The following is a 20,987-nucleotide window of genomic DNA, read 5'->3' as shown; positions in this document are numbered from 1 at the left end:
TGTATTAAAGCTTTCAAGACTGATTACAATAGTCAGATAAAAAGGAATTTGTAAAAGAAAGCACTAAATTAAATATAGTTATCTGAGGAAATAAAAGACGAATCAGAAGATGTAGGAGCATAAATCAGAAATCTTTCCACCAATCTTTCATCAACAGCATCATTAAGGCTTCTTGAGACTCCCGCATGTCATTTCCAGCCGCCCACTGGCTCGCTCCATCTCATAAAGTCGAGAGGCCGACACGAGGTTGAGTGCTGCAGCACGTGCAGGAGCTGGTGGCCCTGAGGAGAATTCAATCCAGAAAGCAGGACAGCTGGGCACAAGTTTTCCCCTTAACCATCCAGCTGCCCGGCTCAATCTGCAACCCTCTTCTGCGGCGAGGCTTTAAGAGGCAGCATGGAGAGCACTATTATCAGCAGCTCCAAGTGACCTTATTTTCCTGGGATGGCGATGGGAGGGAATTGAATGACAGAGGGGTTGATTGGACTCCCTGGATGTTCTCTGGAGTTGAGGACCACAGAGGCAGACGGGACACAAACACGTGTCTGATAACATGAAAGGAGCAAAGGTGTCTTGTAGCTCACACAGTGGGAATGAAACAGTCTTAGAAATGTATTTAAGTGGGTGAACAAGGTCAAAGACATTCCCTACCACACAGCTTTTAACTCATTAGGGAACACCCCAATTTCTTTGAGGATACCAATGAGAGGCTCCTGAGTGTTAAAAGATGCCCTTTTGCCTTCTTTCTCCAATTCCTCCCTGTGGTAAATCCATCTGCTTAACCAAACCGTTTCTCTTTGCACAGTTCAAATGCTTCTTCTTACAAATTCTAGGTACACATTAAGAGTAACCCCTTATGCGTGTGTCACGCTGCCGTCGTCTTAGGAAAGCAGAAGCAGCCTTAAGAAAGAGCAGTCTGGATAAAGTAAATGAGTCTCCATAATCCTCCCTGGAACGGCTGTATTTAATGTGTTCCTCCTCCAATCTGCAGTAATCCATCCAGGAAAACAAGCGTCTCGCTCGTCCAGTCGCAGGGAGCTTCTGTTGCAGCAATGTGGCTGTGATTTAACTTGATTACATAACACCGAATCAGTCTGATTTTCATTTCAAATTCTACACGATTATAAACCTATGAAATATTGAATCTGAGGACTGCGTAAAATACAGGGAGACGCTGGAAAAGTTGACATCTTCCATCTTCTTTTGACAGATAAAAAAAAAAGTTGCAGATAACTGTTATCGAAAAAAAGTGTAAAATTATCTGTTTTTCAAGATTACATATTTTAATTTGTGTGTGATTTAATTAACAGGCACACATCTCTCTCATCTCCTTTTTTTAAGAGCTATTTTTGGGCTTTTCTTTATTGTAGAGTGAGAGAGATGGGGAATGACATGACCGGAAAGGAGCCAGAGGTCGGAATCAAACCCGGGCCACCCGCTTGGAGGACTATAGACTATAGCCACTATGCTACCGACGCCCCCTCTAATCTCCTTTAAACCAAAAAACCTCATGTTTCTTATACAACTACTTGTTTTCTGCTATTTTTTTCCTTAATCCAAATCCGAGTATCAACACATGAACACTGTCACATTACACAACACACGAGAAGAGTCGGTGTCTTCTCTTAGATGGAAGATTATTCAGCTTTAACTCTTTCAAATTCAATTAAAAAGTGACAGAAATAAAATGTATTATTTGATACCCTCGATATGTATTAAATAAAACAACATCAAGGCTATCTTTCACAACTTCATAGTGTAGTGTATCACAGAATTTGTTTGAAAGAAGATGAAGAAACTTGTGGCCAAAGATGAGTGATTACAGTTCAGTCCTCGTGCTGCACCCAAACTAACTGTAAAAAGAGGAGGCGATGGAGGAGGTGGGTAGAATAAAGAGAAACAGAGGAGAGGAATGAAGCGAGAGCAGAGGTGTGGGTGGGAAAAAGTGAGGGAATAAACAAAGAAAGAAAAATACTAAGAGGTGAGAAGGTGAGCAGGAGAGGTAAACAAGGGACAATGTGATGAAAGAGACAAATATTGAGAGATGTGAGGAAAAATAAGGAAAAAAGAGCCTACCTCAATTCCACTAATGCCTCAAAGTTTTCAGGTAAACGCAGTGCAGCAGCTGCGCAGGGAGGCAGAGAGAAATGCTTTGCTGTGCTTCCATCTCTGAGAGTCTGCACGGAGCTGCTGGTGCCAACAGGCAGACTCAACGCTCCACCAATACTGGAGATTTTTCAGTGAGTGAGGCAGGGAGTGTTCTGCCTCCTACTGCATGCTGATGTTCTGATTAACACACAAGTGTGTGTGTGTGTTAACTGTATATACAGCCAGTGAGAGAGAGCGAGAGAGAGAGAGAAACACTTATGCTTGCTAAGTGAACAGGATTCTCGTTTATAATGTGAGAACAGGGAGTAATACTGGAGCTGAAAGTGGACAGCAGAGAGAGCCGAGGCAGAGCAGTTCTATTTGTGTAACTCCAACATGTAGAGTAGACAAGATACAGAGAAGACAATAAGTAGACAACACGCTCAGCGGCTGTGATATTAAACATTAAGACCAAAACATTCCCCCAAAGAAACATGACGTAGACACCAATATACTCTCCGGCCTTACATCATTGTTAGTATGGAACAAAAAAAATGCAGGAAGCTCCTCATGCGTCATTAAGGGAGCTTTAACCCATTCAAAATGGGTTAAAGCTCAGTGTGTACAGAGCCAGTGTGCATCCTCAGCTTCAAAATCAACTATAAACAGGATATAGTAAGCCAATAAACCTGAAAACAACCTTGTTAGTTTAAGAATGACTTCCAAACCTAAAACAACGCTGCCTCTGATGAATCCTTAACCCACCTACACACCTGTTATAATGTGTTAACACACTGCTGCATCTGCTCCACAAACCCACGATGTCAACCTTTCCACTGTACCAGAGTGAGATTCACCCCCCCCCCCCCCCCCCACCACACACACAGGGCTTCATGTTTTAAGTGGCCAGCTATGTTTGACAGATGTGCTTGCCTCTCACTTTCTGCTCTCACTGATGTGCTCATCCTTCCATCATCACCAAACATGTAAACCTGAGCTGCTGAAAAACTCTACTGCCAACAGAGGAGCATTATAAGTCTAGAAGAGTGATGTTGCAGTCTGTAGTGGTGTTATTAACCAGAGAGAGGGTATTTAGGCCTGTTTGTTATTCATTAGATACTCTCTCTGCTGGGAAAACCTCTTCAGGAATTAAAGCTCCTGTGAAGGAATTCTTCAATTTGAAATACCGGTACATAAGACATTATATCCGTTATAAATACATCATTCTCCACCTTCCAATGATTTAAAGTCAGCAGGAAATAGATAACAAAAACAGGAATGTACAATCACAACACAAATGTGCATGATTCTACTTTCTAAATAGCTTCTCCAGGTATACCTGGACCAGGTATTTATGCTGGAAAAACAGATTTTGTTCTAATAAGAAGCTGTTTTTATTTATTACAAAAGATTAGAATTGTGCAGAGGAGTCGTGTGAGAGAATGCGTCAAGGCTTGAAATATTTATTAATAGGTTCCAAAGATCTTCATGCCTTTTTGCAAACCTGACTTGCACAAAGCAGTGTCAGAACATTTGGACCATTTAGAGACCAGAGACAAAGGGTCATAATTAGTGTCAGATACATTAAGAAGATAAAAGCTTTTATGATCATTTATAGCAACACTGCGGTCAGTTGTGTGGTACATGTTCTTGTAATTTGTCCATTAACGTGGCTCTGCTCCTCTCAACATCTCAAATATGGTTTTCCAAAGGCAGCAAAGGTAATGAGACAGAACAATACAAACAGAATTTAGAAGACGGTTCCTCTGTTGATTAATGTAAGCGAGTGATCATTATATTATTCTGAAATCCAATGAATCTTCCAGAGCAAATGGTCCTGATGAGAAATGGTCACAGCCCAACAGCGACAGAAGTAGCTCCACATATAAGAGAACAAACCACCTCAAGGCAAAGGTTTCTACCTCTTGCTGAAATAACATGTTATTAAGTTATTCTAGATTCCAAGTTGTGGGCTGTGGGGGACAGGATGTGTTGAGAATAAAGGTCTGGCTGTTTTTAGCAGAGAATAAATTATACCTTGTTGTCACATGTGAAGGTGTGCTGATGTTAGGGAAAAGTGAAATCTAAAAACAGTCAGACTGGAAATGTTCATCTATGACATTCAGTACTGTATTCTTTTTACAGGCAGATGATACATCAATAAACTCAATTTAAATACATGTTTAGTTTTAAATACCGTAAAATTCTGAATATTAGTTCCACAGGTATTTAAGATGCAGTCTGTTTTTGGGTGGTTTTCCAGCGGGGCGATTCTATTGTTCAGCAAAGTAAACAACATGCAGTTTCTGTGCAGCTGTGTGGCTCTTTTAGTACCACCTGTTTTCACTTTGTGGAGTTTGCACTCCTACTAGCTACAATACGGTAGTTGAGATCTTATCCTACAGTGAAAGTTGTGAAGCTTAGACCCACAGAATGCATGATTATGAACTTGTGAGGGGGGAAATATGTTAAAAAGTAGCGCGGCCAGCTAGGTCTGTGCCGTTATGTATCCCAGCACAGTGTGCAATCAGTTTGCAATACACAATGAAAGGGGAGGAATTTTCAATTGGACCAGGTTGCGTTAAGTAGGTGATCATGGCGGCTGCACTCATGATAATGACAACATGTTTGTCTGCATTTCATTCTGGTATATTGGTCACACTGGTGAATAAGACCCAGTGCACTATTTAGAGGGAAAACCTTTTATTCACCGGATTTTACTCTAATAGATTCAATAAAATGGATGCAAAAAATACAATTTGCAGCCCGACATGGTGGAGTTGTTAGCCATGTAGAGCTATATTTATAAATTTTTATTTAGCCATCTGATTTCGCACCGCTACTTTTAATTGGGTGATATGAAAATCTCTAAAGACCAGTTCATGTATAAGGTAGTGGAGGTCATAGTGTACTATAGTGTAGGAGACTTTCTGGTAACTGTACTTTGATACACAGTACAGTAAAGTAATTTTAAGGTACATTTTTGAAGCCATATTCAAGTGGCCTTGAGCACAAAAACACACCAAAGGAAAACAAAGAAACGCTCTTGCACGTGTCTCTTTCTTACCCAGGTTGCTGTACGTGGCACTGCATTGGCTGGAAGCGGTAGAGTGGGAGTGATGGGAGTTATTCCCATCCTCTTCCTCTGGCTCTCCGAGGCTGGCACTGCCTTCGCTGGCTGAGGCCGGTGTCGTACCCTGGTTCGCATGGCCCTCCTCGCCCTCCCCAAGCACCAGGCCCAGATTCACTTTGGCAGGAAGGGAGGCAGCACCGGGCAGCTCTCGAACCCTGGCATGGCTAGCACTGACTGGTACCTGGCTGCAGATGAGAGAGAGAGAGAGAGAGAGAGAAAGAGAGAGAGAGAGAGAGAGAGAGAGAGAGAGAGAGAGAGAGAGAGAGAGAGAGGAGTGCCTTAATTAGTAATGAAAATGTCGAGGGATTTCTCCATTAACAGTCTGTTTAAATTGCTCGTCTCTTTTCTGCCTTTGAAAACTCTCCACTTTTTTCAGTTGGCTCTTTAATCTGTTGATGCCAAGGCCAAATTCTGCAAAACAAGTCACAACAGAGCAGTAAACTAATGGTGAGGTCTATTGCAAAGACAGATAAACGAGTTGCTATTGAACAGAGCTTCAATTGGTGGTTGTTCATTATGTGGATGACAGGTAGATTTTATCACAGGGTGTCAATAACATACAGAAACGTATCCTTTCTGGTAAGTTTTGTCAATAATTCAATTCAGTCTAAATCTCTCCATCAGCTCACCTTTGTTCCCTCCCTCATCGGGATGAATTAGAGCATTATGGAGATTGACTGATGCCAGTCCTCTTAGTGTTTTAATGAGTTTTATGTCTGTGTTGAAACACTGCTGCTCAAAAGGACTAAGAGTTGATGAATGTACAATGCTCTATATTACGACTGGATGTCATAAACTTCATTAGGAAATGACAGGGGCCTGAAATGAGTTGTGGGCACTAGAAATCTGGGTCATATCTAACAGTTACTCAGAGTGTGTTAACACTGCAGACTTGAGATTGCACAGTGACTCCAATCACAGTGTGAAAGCCCCGGGGAAGCTATGAACAGACTTGTCAAACACTGTGGCTCATTGCTGCCAGAGATGTGGTGAGTTGTAGAGGCAATCTGCCACATACTGTATGTGTCTCACTAAGGAAGTGACATGATCACAACTGGCCATGAGGTCTTGAACTCATCGTACTTTTATTGCAATGTAGAGCAGAAATAAATATGTTCTGACATGTCTGTTGAAAACCAGTCTGTATTTAGAGTTACCGTGTGAAGATTTTCACCACTTGAGCTGCATGTAGGGCCAGTGATGTGCCAGCAAAGGCTCAAGGGAAGAGGATTGCTTACAAGTAATTACAGAGGTTCACAATGCAGCTTTTAAAATGCTTTAAAAGACTATTTGCAAATGTTATTTCAGGAAGGAAATCTAGTTAACATTTTTCAAAGGCTTTTAAATTATTAATAACGATTAATAAATAGTGTTTACAATTCTGCCATTTTGCCTTTAAATATTCTTATCTATTTATCTTTCCAGTTCTTGAAAATGAACTCAAAGTAAAATAAAAGAGGCCATAAAAAGTTCACAGGGATGGTTTCATATAGCCGCAGGTGTTGTTGTGGGTGGGGCAGGTTGACAGTGATGTTTGTATTATACTGAATTTAATACTTGTGTGTCACTTCCTTTGACAGTAATTCTGATTACACATGTTGCTAATATCACTAACTTATGTGATTACTGGTAAAAGTCCCTGTTGTGAAACAGCTGATTGAGATCTGTGTCCATCTACTGCATGTCTGTAGCTCTTTCATTCTAGATCAACAGTATAATAAGCAGAAATCCATGAAGCACTAACAAGATGGAAAGTTTCTTGCAGCCATTTACATAATCAGAATGAATACACCATGAGAGGTATATGTCTAGATAAAAAATATGAGGTGTTGAAATGGTGATGCAGAAAGAATATTAACAACATTTCACAATAGAAATCTATATTTGAATCCAAAAGAAGACTATAAGATTTTAAAATGAAAAATATAAATCCAAACTTTGTACATAGCAAAGGTACCTCTGGAATATTTATCTGAAATGGTTTCTATTTCCAGTGTAAGATCATCGAACTATAAATCAAGACTTGAAAGAAAAAGAGTTCTTAAAGAAAACAGAGCAGCTCATGTCTGTCTCTGCCCTGGGGCAGCGTGTCTGAGCCGAGCATCAGATCTGACATGTTTATGATCCGTCTTTGTAGAGCAGAGACCCTCTTTAAACGTGTCTCTTTAAAAGAGAGCTCATCAATAGCCTTGGAGTCGCCTCAGTGCATTACTTTAGCACTTGGAGTTGACAGTTGATTAAAACAAGAAACATTGTTGTTTCAAGTCAATTACAGAACAAAGAGGAAGTACATTGTGAAATCTAAAGGCATGAAGTCACACTAATAAAGCACACATAACAATGTTTAAGAATGAAATGCTGACAAAAGAAATAATACTGACATTCTGACTAGTGCATTTTCACTATGTTTCCTCCTTTATTTTGGAAACACCATACTTCATCTGACACATAATTAACACTAACACTCAAACAGAAAACCACACTATCAATAAATTAACTGTTATCTAAAACTGCCTAAAATGGCACCAAATCAAAAAGTAGATTATCTCCAGCACTTAATCCCGTATGAACAAAATATCAGTGTACATTCACTCCTTGAACGGCCCTTGACACAATAAATACCTTTATGGCTGTCACATGTTTCAATGTCAGGACCTGACTTGTTCTAACAGCATGAAGCTGCTCAATTGCATTTCACTGTTTCTCAAAAAACTCTGCTGTATGCAATGAGCAAGCTGTGAACCAAAAACCAATAACTACACCTAAACAAACATCTCCTCCATTCTTCATCAGTAAGACTTTAAATGGCCTGGAGGTCACAGGTATATACTGAAGCAAATGGCAGAAAATGATTTCAGTTCTTACCCACTGTTATTGCTCACACAGCTTCCCATCTGGAAAGCTTGAACACAAAGTAAAGGTGAATTCACATTCTAGGTAGAGCAGGAAATCCAGGCTGAACAGTTGTGGAGAATCAAAGTCTTTTGCTGCGTAAATTCTTTCCCCGTCTACCTCACTCTTTTGAGTGTTCTTACCTGTCTAAGGTTAATGTGTGTTTGCCAGGCGCTGGAGAGCACGCCCACTGTTAGCCAATAAAACTGCTTCCAGTTTTAAAGAAAAGCCTGCAGGGTTAACTCCTCACCTGCCGATCAAAACAAAAGGTAGGTAGAATGACCTGAGTGGCAGGTTACTTTACGTGTAACCACTGACCCACAAGTCTGTTTACCCAAGGACGATTTAGGTTTCTAAGAAGCCTTTTGTAACATGAAAGTAACCTCACTTACTGCAAAAGACAATTGAAGAAAATGTGTTAGGCTTCATACAAAAACTCCCATCTGCCAGCAATAGAAAAAAATATATAAAATATATTTATATATTTTTTAAATAACTTGTATCTCCATAACTCTGGACACATCGGACATGTGGCTGCAGGAGCTGGGGATCTAACCTGCGACCTTGTGGTTTAAGACACTACCACTGATCTACAGTGTTCACGACTGTTGTAATGACAATAACAATCAGACTAGTTAATTTAGTAAATAAGGCTTCCTAGCTGTTACACATTCATTATTATAGTACTGTCTGTCAGGCATTCATGCACACACCAACAGCACACATTTCAATACGAGATAGGAGATAAGCAGTACATAGACAGTGGAGTAACACTGTGAACTACTGCCAATTCATTGAGGGACTTAACTAGTTACTTATTGACAATCTCTCAGGTAAGAGCAGGGCCACAAAAGGATGTTTGTGAGAGACGGGTGGAAGGACAATAAGGCAGGGAAGACCAAAGATCAAATGCTTTTTAGTGTCTAATTGTGACCTATGAAACTTGGTCAGTGGAAAGTAGGATTCCTCATAGGCTGATTAGTTATTTACTGTAGTTTCCTAAAACTACTGACAATATTTTAGTAACAGCTTAAACAATGAATAAGGTTATCTTTTTTAATATGAAACTTCCACAAGTGTTTACATTTTTAAATGGATATGTTCCTGATTCATTGCTCGATGGAGAAACATTTAGTAAGAGGAATATTGCCTCAGCTCATTCTAATTGCTGAAATCAGCTCTGAATAGTAAACATATTGTAAAGCTATATTGTGATTTGAATCAACCTAATCAGTTTAGATTAGAGGATGTAGATAAAACTCTACTTTGTTAATATGAGTAATCCATTATCTGGGTGAATAAGGTGAGGACACCAACTTCTCTCTGTCTTTAGACCTGTAAGTATCAGAAAAAGTTTGAGTAACAAACCATGATATAAATAGTAAACCATTATATACTCAATTTAAGCAAAAACATCCTGAATTTATAAAAAAAACAGAGCCTAGTTGATTACTTTACCAAGTTAGCTAGTTACCAAGAGAATGGAGAGCGGGAACGTCTGAAAGAAAGAGAAGATGACTAGAGCTGAAACTTGAGGAGGTGAAAATAAGCAGGGAAACTAGAAAAGAGACAGAATGAGGCCAAGCTCTTGACAGGATGAAGGAGAAAAATAGTCAAGAAATCTTAGCGCTTCAGGCTCGAATGGTGGAAGGAGTTGAAGAGGAGAAAAAAGTTACCTGACAAAGTGGATGTGATTGTGTAAAGCCAAGAGCTTTCAAACCAATCCAGATGATATAAATGGTGGGAGGGATACAACAAGATGAGAAAGGAGAGGGTAAGATGGAAGTCTAATAGATCAGGTGTGAAAAATAAATAAATAAAAAAGGTGCACTAAAGGTCAACTGTATGGGAGATGAGATGCTAAGCAAACAGATTTTAGGAGCTATGGCTAATAGTTATTTGAGTGGCTTACTAAAGGAACAGGAATGTTTTCAGCTTATATATTTATCTAGCTAGGTAAAGATTTGTAGCCCACATGAGTAACAGCACCTTCAGTACATGGCTTTCCTGAAGAATTAGCTTTTGTTTGGCCACTGCAACATCCATCTAAATGATTACCATCATAAAGCACTACTGGGCACTTAGGTTTGTTAGAAAAGAAGTCACATTCAGCACCGATGTGCTTATGATTAAATGCAGAAAATACAGAGTATAAGTCACATCTAGGTTATCTCTGCCTGCCACTTTTACTCACTCTGCAGGAAACTTGCAGCAAGAAATTCAACAGAAAGGGCAATAGCCTTGAAATGACAAATAATGAAATTAATATGCAGGGATACTACACTGCCGTGTGTGTGTGTGTGTGTGTGTTTGAGACTGAGGCAGGAATAGGCCATCTGAGGCGTAATTAATGGAGTAAAAGTTGGATGTACTGCTGTTGGATGACTTGTAACACATTGGGGTCCCCTCCTGAAGGGAGGACTGCTGAGACAGAGCCTGCTGTTCAAGTAATAGATGACATTAGCAAAGAGACCACATAGACTGTACAGCCTACTCAGACGGCTGGGCAAGTGGGCTAGCAGACATGCCAAATTAAGATCAAACACCTCTAGAATCTGTGATTAGTAATGTGTATGATAGTTGGAGAAGCATCCCTGGAGATTTCAAGGAGCAGAAGGCAAAGGTTTAGAGTCTTAATTCAAAGTGGGTCGCATGAATGCTCGTGGTTCATAGTAATGCAGCATTGCGTGTAAAATAAGCATCGCATCAGCAAGAGGAGATGTAGAAAGAAGGTGCAAATTATGTAGGCTTATTAAAAAAATCCACTTCAGGACTTTAAGTCAAAAGGATATAAAAAGAGTATGTGTGTAAAAGCAATATAAAATACAGAGGTTGATGCTTTATTCTGTTAAGAAATCATGACATGTGTTTGTTGTATTTTGTCTTCTTGACTTGTCTCATCAATAAGATCGTGAATATTTTAACTTTTGTTTATTTGAAAAGTGTTGAAATTTTTTTTACATTGAAAATGGAATAAAAACTCAGCAAATCTGGGACACGTACCTGAAGTCACTGCTGATGATATCACATCCGGGGGGGTGTGTGGATGGGGTCTGCCCTGGGCTCAGACGTCTGGGTTCTTTGCTCTCATCCGGTGTGAGTTCTCTGCTTTCTTTGCACTCCTCTACTCGTAGTTCTCCTTCTCCATCACCAGGGCTGCTGCCACTTTCCGGTTTGTAGGTGAAGATGATAGTTGGTTTCTGGGTGGGATCCTCTGGTTTGGCCTCGGTGAACCAGTGATGATGTTGGACCGGTGGTGGTGGAAGCATGTGAATTACTGTTCCGTCGAGCCCGACCAACTTCCCTTTCTCCTTCTCTTTCTCTGTCCTCTCTCTCTGCTCATCCTCATCTTTCCGTCGACGAAAAAAGCTCTTGAAGGAGATCCAGCGTTTGGGTTTAGAGTTATCTGATGACATACGTCTCCCCTCTCCACCTGGACTTACTTCTCCTTCATTCGGCCGTACAGGAGAACTGGAGGCAGAACTCTTGGTCCAGTTGCCAAAATGTTTCTGGAGGATGTTGGTAGCATGGTAGGGGGAAGACGTTGACCTAGGAGGGGGGAAGGGGGCATTGGGTTCTGAACGCGGGCTTGAGAGTGGGACAGCCGCAGAGGCGCTTTGAGATTTAGACAAAACTTTAGAAGGTGTTTCTTTCTTTGGCTTCGAGCCGTCAGTTGCAGAAAAGATAGATTTGGGTCTGGTGAGGGTCTCCTTCATAGCATCAGGTGGAAGAGCATAAAGCTCCTCAGAACTAAGGGTTTTGGATTGTGCTGAAGGTGTATCTGGAGGAGAAAGAGGGGGCTGGATGGAGGCCACAATCTGCAAAAGCACAGCACTGGCTTCCTCTCTATGGCTTCCCACTGTCCCAGAGGGCAAAGCTAAATCAGAATTATTGTTACTGCTAGAAGCGTCTTCACTTGTCTTGCAAGTGCGTGTAACAGCATTGGCAGCGGGGCTGGTTTTGGGAAGGTTTGCAGTAATGGCATGGGAATTTGTTGTTGTAGTAGGAGAGAGAGCCCCAACTGTGGAGCTCATCACAGTGCTGGTCACAGTGCTAGAGTCTGTAGTGGTTCTAGGCTGTACATTTGGGGCTTTTAGCACTATTTCAGGTAAAGCTTTTATCTCATCATAAGAGGCTCTCTCTGATGTGCCTTTACCAGACATTGTTTTCTCTGTTGAGGAGGACTGAACACTCTCAGAGGATCCAATCTCTTCATAAGTATGGCTGGTGACCCTACTACCGACACCTTTTTGTTGTGGTAGTTCCCCACTGAGTCCCAAGAAGCTCTTGTAAACAGCCAGGTTGTCATAAGCACTTGGATTGATAACAATAGGTACTTTAACTGCATTTTTGGAGCTCCGGGCATAGGCAGGCTCATCTCGAATAATAATAGGAAAAGGCGGCATGCCTGCATTATTGAAACTGTTAAACTTGATCTCCGACAAGTTGGGGGATTTCACAGGTACGGTTCGGGAGGAAGACAGCCCAGCAATGGGAGAAGTGGGAGCTGACTTGTGACTGCAGTGTTGAGTAGGGAAGGTGGGTCCATGATTACTCCCAACCCCTAGTTCCACTTTAGGAATCTTTTGGCGAGGGCTTGTGCTTGAAGTCCACACTTCCTGGTAGCGTATGTTACCAGATTTTTTTCGGGAGTTAATTGGAAGAGCCACAGATGTTGGTGATGTTGGCATTACAGTGGAGGATGGAGACACAGGGGAGGCTAAAGAAACAGGGGAGGTTGGAGAAAGGGGTTGAATTAAAGGAGTGCTACAGAATGATGTAGGGCTTGAAGGCATTGACAGGTTTTTGGGTTTTGCAGTGGAGTCTGGGATTGGTTCCTCTTTGCTGGCCATGGAAGCCGACACATCCACTACAGTGTAAGGCTTACAGATCAGTGATTTTTCCAAATTCACAACACGGTATGGTTTAGCTTGTTCCTCTGTGGGACTAAAACTGATAGTGACTGGTTGACCTGGGAGAGCCTGGGGCATTGGCATCCCTTCTCTGCCATCTTGATCCTCCAATCTAATGGCAAGGACAGCTTTGTGTGTTTCAGTCACCTTGAGCGGACTCAGTGCTCTGTGGACAGGCTCCTTGTTTGGAGGGGAAGTGCAGGGGACTGATGTCTTAGAAGATATTGGTGAATGTAAGCCATTTCGAAAAGCACATGGGGCACTGCTCCCACTGCTTGAAGTTGTTCTGGAATCTTCAGGTAGAGATGAAGAGGATTCTGGAGATGTTGTAGACTCTGAATTTGATATGAAGCCACTGCCTTGCATGTCATGGGGCCCATAGGGAAGAAGTGCTCCATTAGAGTCCATGGAGGGGTATCCATTCAAGATTTCATCATAACTATCATCATAGTCCACTGCACAAATCCGCTGTAGTGAGCGATTGCGAAGCGGCACAGTATTCCACTTTTTCCCAGCAGCAAATGGAACCGGTGACAATGTAGCAGCACGAAAATGTGCAAATCGAGGTTGGCCTCGCATACGTATCTCCATGGCAAGTAACTCTTCATCACTTTCATCCCAGCTCTCATGTTCATCATCATCATCATCATCATCATCATCATCATCATCCCGTTCGGTCTCTTCATCCTCATCTTCTTCATCATCTTCGCCTTCACTGGAAAACTCTGGGTAGCAAAAGCGACCACCCTCTTTGCTGATGATCTCGGTGCTATCGCTTAGGGATACCCGTTTTTGAGCAGTGCCACCACTACCTATACTATCACTTCCCATTGCCAGACAGCTTGAGGGTGGAAGGCCTCTTTCCAAGGACCGTTGGTATGAACTACTGATTCGTCCCCAAAACAAGTCCTTTGAACCAGAAAAGGGTGTGGGGCTAAGGCTAGGGCCTAACCCAGCAATCTCTTTCAAGACATCTGTCAGTCCACTGCTGTTGTTATTTCCAGTAGGGGTCCTGGGGCTTAGTTGCCCATAACCCTCAATCTCTTCACTGCCATCCTCTCCTTCATTGTTGTTGCTGGGCCCCCCTGGTCTCTTACGATTCAGTCCATTGCGATTCCAGACTGTAAAAGCTGATGTTTTGCCTGGTTCTATCGTATTTGGTGGTCGTTGTAAGTTGCCATCTGAATCCAGTCCTGCGGAGGAGCAGGGCAACATCATAGTGGGTTTAACAGCAATAGTTGGCTTTTTAGCCACAGGTGGACGAAAGTGTCCTGAGCGTGCAGACCCAGTGCTAACCCTCTGGGAGTTGTTGGTAAGGTTAGGGTTGGCTCTTGCACCTCCAGGGGGTGGATTCTGTTGCTGAGTTGTTTGAGGCCTCTGCTCAGACGGAGGCTTTCTTCCACTACTCTGAGCCAGACAGTGCAGACTTTTTGGTTTAAAACAGTTCTTGCACTCGCCTGGCTTCCACACGTGCTCGGTAAAGGTGCTGCAGGCGGACATGGCCGCTGGTCCAGTAAGGCAGCCTGTTAAATCAGTGGACAGGAAACCCCTCCATGAAGCCAGCTACAGGAACCAACTGTAGTGTAACGGTGACGAACACTACAAGCCTCTAATCTTCGGGAAACTGGACCTGAAAAAGAGAAGAGGAGAAAAGGGTAAATTAAACTTAAAAAAAAAAAAAAAAATCATTTCAATCAAAACATTTACTTGATTTATGTATTGATATAAACAAAACCTTCAGCAACGCAAACTGTATAGTAGCATGAAAGTTATGCCCATGCAGGAACAAAATGCTTTCCCTGACAGAAAATGATTTAGTTGCGAAATAACTTGATGACAGTACACAGTACTAAAGTATAACTGATACATTGGAGCAGAAACTGGGAGACACAAGCTGTTTAAGAGAGAAAATAAAATAGAAGGGTAGTGCTAAAATATCTCCATTAGGTGGCAAACTTTCTCTACTCAGCAGCAATCTTTCCTAGTGGGCAGTCAACTGTTTACTCCTCACCCTCAGCTGGACATTTAAGGCTTGGGAATCAGAGGGGCAGAAGTGAAGAGGATTAGGAGAGCTTATTTCTGAATTGCTGTTCTGTGTTGTTGTTGTTGACTGTTTAAACCAGGCTTAGGTGAGATAAAGGTACTGATATTATCATTGAATCAAAACCTCAGTGTCCCAAATCCTTGGGTCTAGATCACTTACATGGAAAATGGAAATCAAAAGTGCTTCATCTGAGTTCACACGCACTGAAGTCTGACAAATGGCATGAAAGCAGTTTTTCAGGCCCACAAATTCAAAGTCAAGTCCTAAAGTACAAAAATAGCAACACCTTTTTGGTAGTTTTGGTTTTGCATTGCACTAAAATAGATGTGGTATTTATCAACTATGCATATGGGCTAAGCAAAAAGTGTAATGCCAGACAAAGGGATATCCTTAAGCGGCTACAATTTGCACACTCTTTTGTGAATGTATACAAATACACAAGTACATTGCGAAAGAAGAACTAAACATTCACTCTACTGTACTATATGTAGGCAATAACTTGTTTTAAAAGCAAGTTTCATATTTCATGTGCTCTCTCTTGTTTTGGTGAACCGACCAGCACATTACAGAAATAATTTGCAAAAACAATCACATAATTCAACGAAGAAAGAAAACAAAGACTGTCATTTAACCTTTAAAACTTCAGCACAAGCATGGCTTCAGGTTATCAGCTCCAGCACGTACATATTAAGACACATCCTGTTTTCCCGCCTCGCCCAGTAACTTAAGTGGCAAAGGGAAAACATCTTCTAGTTTTTTTAATTACACAGTGCAGAAGTTCTTTCCCAATATATCACACACACCAGGAGCCCTCTGACAAAAAAGTACGGCTGGGTTCAACAGTTATTTGGTGTTCCAGTTGCTTCATCATCGATGGGAAACAGGGGATTAAACCTTTTGTGGAACATTTGTTAACTCTGTCATGAATCTAGTGTAGGTGGTAATCCATTAGTGTTTAAATCTGTTATCCAGTCTGACCAGTCACCTTTCTCATGGTAAGCTGTTAAAAACCAAATTCACATCAGATCAAAGGATAACAAGTGGAGGATTGCTCGATGCATGGACTTGTGTTTTACATCACACAGGAATCTGAATGTTACATAACCTTTTACAGTGATCACATTATTACTACAACTGAAGCCTGTTGTGTGAAGGTCTTTCAATGGTGGTATAATTTTATCAGACTAAAACATAAAAGTGTGAGGAAACATCCTAAAACCCTGATCGTGGAAATGGATAAAATGTACTTCTGAGCCGACTCAGACTTAGGATGAGGATAAATAAAAATTAACAAATTATGACAACAAAAAAGTGTACAATTAATTACTTAGTAGCCAAACACACAAAAAAAACTAGGCAACAGTTTCTGCACTTCTGTTAGGATTAAATGCTGCTGTGAGCAAAGGTTTGTGGAATAATGTTGTCTTTTTATGGGTGACCCAACCCTGCGTTTCATCAAAAAAAGGTAGAGGCATGACTCATGGTTGGGCTGATATCAACAGGGACGGGTAAATCAGTCTTCTCATCCATCTAACAAGGTCAGGGGTGTCAGATCCTGTACAGAAGGATGTTACCATGACAACACCCTGTACCTGCCCAGGGCCAGAAACAATAAAGCAGGAACTGTTGAATCAAAATTTGCTGACCAAGTCATGATGGGTGGTGGAAGATTTATCCTACTACAACATGCACGCCACATCCTCACGGGAAACTCGGACTGTAATTCACACAATATTTATCAAAAACCGTCAGTGATGTGACAAGTGAGTGCGGAAACATAATGAGGTAGATTTTCAACACTTTATGGACTTCTTTCTCCATAAAGGACACTCCCTAGATGAAGCAAAATACTTTCCCATTTACAATTCAAGCATAATGTCCCCTAACCGCTTTGAAACACAACAAGACAAATTTAAGACTTTGTTTTGCACAGCTGTAATGCAGCTGTTACTAAAGTGTTTTCCACATGAGCTAAAATAAGAGAAAGCAGAGAAAGGCATCCATAAGAGGCAGTAACATGAATATTTCAATAATTGATTTACACATTGGGAAAAAGATGACTTTCTTTTATGGCATCTGCATGAGACAGAATCTCATTTTAACTAACTTCCTCCCAGACAGACAGTGGGAAGGGTGGAAGAGTGAAAAGTTTCCAATAAAAATCAAGTTAAGCGTCCTCATTGTGTTTACGTTCACAAATTCAGATACATAGATAGAAGAATGAAAAGCAGCCCCCAGAGTGAATTCAAGTGATTCTGCTTTTAATGCTGTGGTGTTATGATCACATTTGTAATAATAAAAAACAATAAACAAATATAAATCACATAGATCTTTTTACAAACAAAACTTGTGGTAACCCATGTACGGAGGCCACAGTCTTCCAAGCGGGCAGCCTGGGGTTTGAATCCGGCCTGTGGCTCCTTCCCCTGCTTGCCATTCCACACTCACTCCCTCTCCCAGAATTCTGACTCTATCAACTGTCCTGTCTCTGAATAATAGCATAGAGAGCCCAAACCTTTAAAAAAAATAAAAAAAAGTTTTCTCATTTCTTTCTCAGCCCACATTAATATTCTGTTGTTGTTTTGATTTAATTTTTCTTCCCTGCACAGTCATGGCAGATTTTAAACTGCTCCAGCAATCCTAACTTGTATTTTGGTTACTTGTTAGGCTAGAGGCAACAAAAAAAAAAAGAAAAAAAAAGTGCCATCTTGTTACTGACGAGACCCAACAACATTTAATGTGGGATGACGGTTAAACCTTGGGGACACCTACAATCCCATCTGCCTGACAATCCTTTTATGAACCATGCAGTCCAGTGTTTTGAGGTCACACAGCTCACAATGTGGGACACTTCATTAAAATATGACACCACAAAGAGGAGGGGGGAAGCCTGAAACAAACAATTCTCTTATGTAATCGTCTTTGTCATTTCTGTTTGCACATGATGAAGATTCTCTGTGTAGTTATACTCATTGCAACACAAGTGTTTCAGATAATTGCCTGCTATTTTTGTTTTATTTTCATTATGTAATAGATATTACACAACACCACTGAAAAGTGATGAATAACAATACAGGAAATCAGTACAACACACAGGATGTGTTGCATAAAGAAAATGTGTCAGCTAACACACTCGCACAATACTATAATGTTGTTTTTTTTTTCATTCTTAGGTGTTTTGGATTGTTCTATTATATTAATGGTGTGTAATTGATCCAGTCATTGTGCGTGTGTGTGTGTGTGTGTGTGTGTGTGTGTCAGTAGTGGTGCAGCATCTTTGATTGTAGAGATATGAAGCAGCACTAAGAAGCAAGCCAGGCAATTATTGGAAAAACAGGGTGCAGTAGTTGCACATATTTTCTCTCTTCCTCCAGATTTCTGCCTGTTCCTTACTGTACCTATCTCATGAAGAGTTATAGCAAAGTACTTCCAACACTGGACTCAACCATGATGACATATTGCATATTATCTCTTTAAGAAAAAGAAAAAAACATTCTCATTGCTGTCTGCTTAGTTATTCCTTTCCGTCTTGTTTATGTTTACCACTGTGTTCCTGATCATGCATGTTTGATGAGGCCAAAGCATCGATGTAGTTCATATAAAATGTGAAATGTGGCTCTGAGCTGAGAGATCACAGCTCTCCGTCAAAGGTAGAAGTGGGGTTTGTAAGACGAGGTTAATGTGTGCTCAGAATGATGAAAGACAACAATGTGCATGAAGAAGAGACATCTATGTGTCAGGCAAATTAACTTAATGTTTCTAATATATTCTGATTTTTGTAGCAGAAAGAGTTGTGACAGGACTTGTTTTAAGATGCAAATTTGGTCTCAGGTTGGTCCTCTGTGTGATTGAAGAAAGGGACAGGAGACTTGCTCCTCTGTTATGGATCAGCACAGTGTGTGAGTTTGGGAACAAGCCAATCCTACAGCCTTTTACTGTATAGCATATAGCTAATGTCTATAGAATTTGTTCACACAGAGTAATGCTGTGTCCCTCTGCAATTGTTTTGCAAATTGTAATTCACATGTTTCCGCTTGTGTTTTTCTAATGTATAAACTTTTTGATCTAAGCATTTTATTGCCCATTTAAAAGATTCAATTTGCCTGTAGGGGACGAGAACAGTTTAATTATCCTGCCAGTTTCAATGAGGCACACTGATGAGATATACAGAAAGATTTTTTTGGATCTTTCTGGAAAATCATAATCATAGAAATTCAGCAAGGAGCTGCCAGTACTGTACAAATCTAACAGTTGAATCCAAACGTTTTCGGTGGTTGTCGTTGCCTTGGGAAAATACATCCTGGTGGTTGAACATATCCAACAAAGTCGATGATTAACATACCAACAAAAGAGTTGAAAAGTTTTTCAATCATAAATTTTTTTTGCCAAATGCATTCTTTAAGCTACAGTTTTGGTCTTTGCTGCTAATTGTGTTTGGGAAAGAGAGACACAACCCCCTTTAATCTCAAATCTTCAAATCTAATTCTTACTTAACAAATTAAATGAAAACCTCATTATGAGGCACTTACTGCACACACTATCCAAGATTTAGAGTGGATGAATTATTGGAGTGATCAATTGAGAGACATTAGCTGTCTCTCTCCTGGCGTGACAACACATTTTTCAAAAGCAGTATCATGGATTATAGCATGCAAACAGAAAAAGTATGTTTCCAAGTATATATGGGTTTGTATGATAAAAACTGCATTGATGCACTGTCTGTGTGTAACTGGTGAAGGCAAGAACCTTTTTGCAGATACACTAAGTTTTCTCTCTGGAGCAGGTATAGATGTAAAAGCTGAATGGTCAGTTTACAGATGCCTCATTGCAGAGACTCCTCTCCTCTCCTCTCCTCTCCTCTCCTCTCCTCTCCTCTCCTCTCCTCTCCTCTCCTCTCCTCTCCTCTCCTCTCCTCATCTCGGTTTCGTCCCACTCTACTCTCCTTCCTTCAAACATTTTCTTTGTTGTTTGTGTTTTTCCCTCTGGCTCTAAATTTCCCACTCTCTCCTTGCTCCGTCTCCTTGTTCCTTCCCACTCAGTTTTGATTCAGGCTGTTTTTCTTCAGACTTTTTTTCTCACTTTTGCTCTGTCCTCTGAGATATGTAAATCTGCCTTCCCTCAGTCCCATTTTGCTTCATATAGTACATGGAGGAATGATCCCCAGCTTAAAGAAACACTCAAACAAAGTGAACGAAGAAGTTAATTGAAAAGCCCTGACCAGAAAACCCTCTACTATGGACAATGGAAGGCTGCTTGTCCACAAGGGCTGCCCAGATAGAGCATCCATGAGTTTCCTCTAAATAAAAACCTAACCAGAGTTGGAAAACAACCACAAATACATAAAATATGAAAAATCAAGTAAATAATGAATTAGCCCAAATTATATAACAGTAAGTATTACAATTAAAATGCTAGTGATGGTTAGGCAAACATCTTAACACAACCTAGAAGTTGATGTGATTGGTTTTTAGAGTGTGTGTGACTGGATAAAAGAGATGCAAACAGAAACATTCTTTGGATAATGTGGATAAATGAATGTGGTCCAGGATACATTCGCATTGGCAATTATTCTGCACTTGCTCTGCAGAGAGAGAGAGAGAGAGAGAGAGAGAGAGAGAGAGAGAGATGTGGATACATTCTTATAAATATGTTGGCTGTGGTGCAATCTCTCATGTTTATAGGACACCTGATTGGTTGCTGCTTAAAAGCCTGTAGGTGCTCCGGATGTCATCTAATACCATGTGTGTTTACAAAGTTCAAATACAATAAACATTAATAACCTGCCACCCCCTTACACAGCTCACCTGACATTGTGAAACTGGAATCGGGGTAAAACAACACAGTGATGTCATTACATGTTACATGTTTTTAAGCCGACTGCTCCTATGAGACATTTCCTTATGTGGAAGAAAATTAC

General features: G+C 40.8%; 1 protein-coding gene across 1 annotated transcript in view; it reads right to left on the bottom strand.

Annotated features, from left to right (window-relative positions):
* peak1 (pseudopodium-enriched atypical kinase 1) overlaps positions 1-20,987 on the bottom strand; it is a 99,485-nt gene that overhangs the window by 9,597 nt on the left and 68,901 nt on the right. The window contains exons 4-5 of the mRNA XM_020660472.3: positions 11,117-14,656; positions 5,156-5,406 (exon numbers count right to left, since the gene is read on the bottom strand). Of these exons, the coding sequence (XP_020516128.2) occupies positions 5,156-5,406; positions 11,117-14,526 (3,661 nt within the window). The 5' untranslated portion in view covers positions 14,527-14,656. The remainder of the gene's footprint in view (positions 1-5,155; positions 5,407-11,116; positions 14,657-20,987) is intronic.

This window comes from Labrus bergylta, chromosome 7, assembly GCF_963930695.1.
Source record: "Labrus bergylta chromosome 7, fLabBer1.1, whole genome shotgun sequence".
Classification (NCBI taxonomy): domain Eukaryota; kingdom Metazoa; phylum Chordata; class Actinopteri; order Labriformes; family Labridae; genus Labrus; species Labrus bergylta.
Note: the sequence above shows the minus strand (reverse complement) of the source record. Positions and strands in the feature narration are given on the sequence as shown.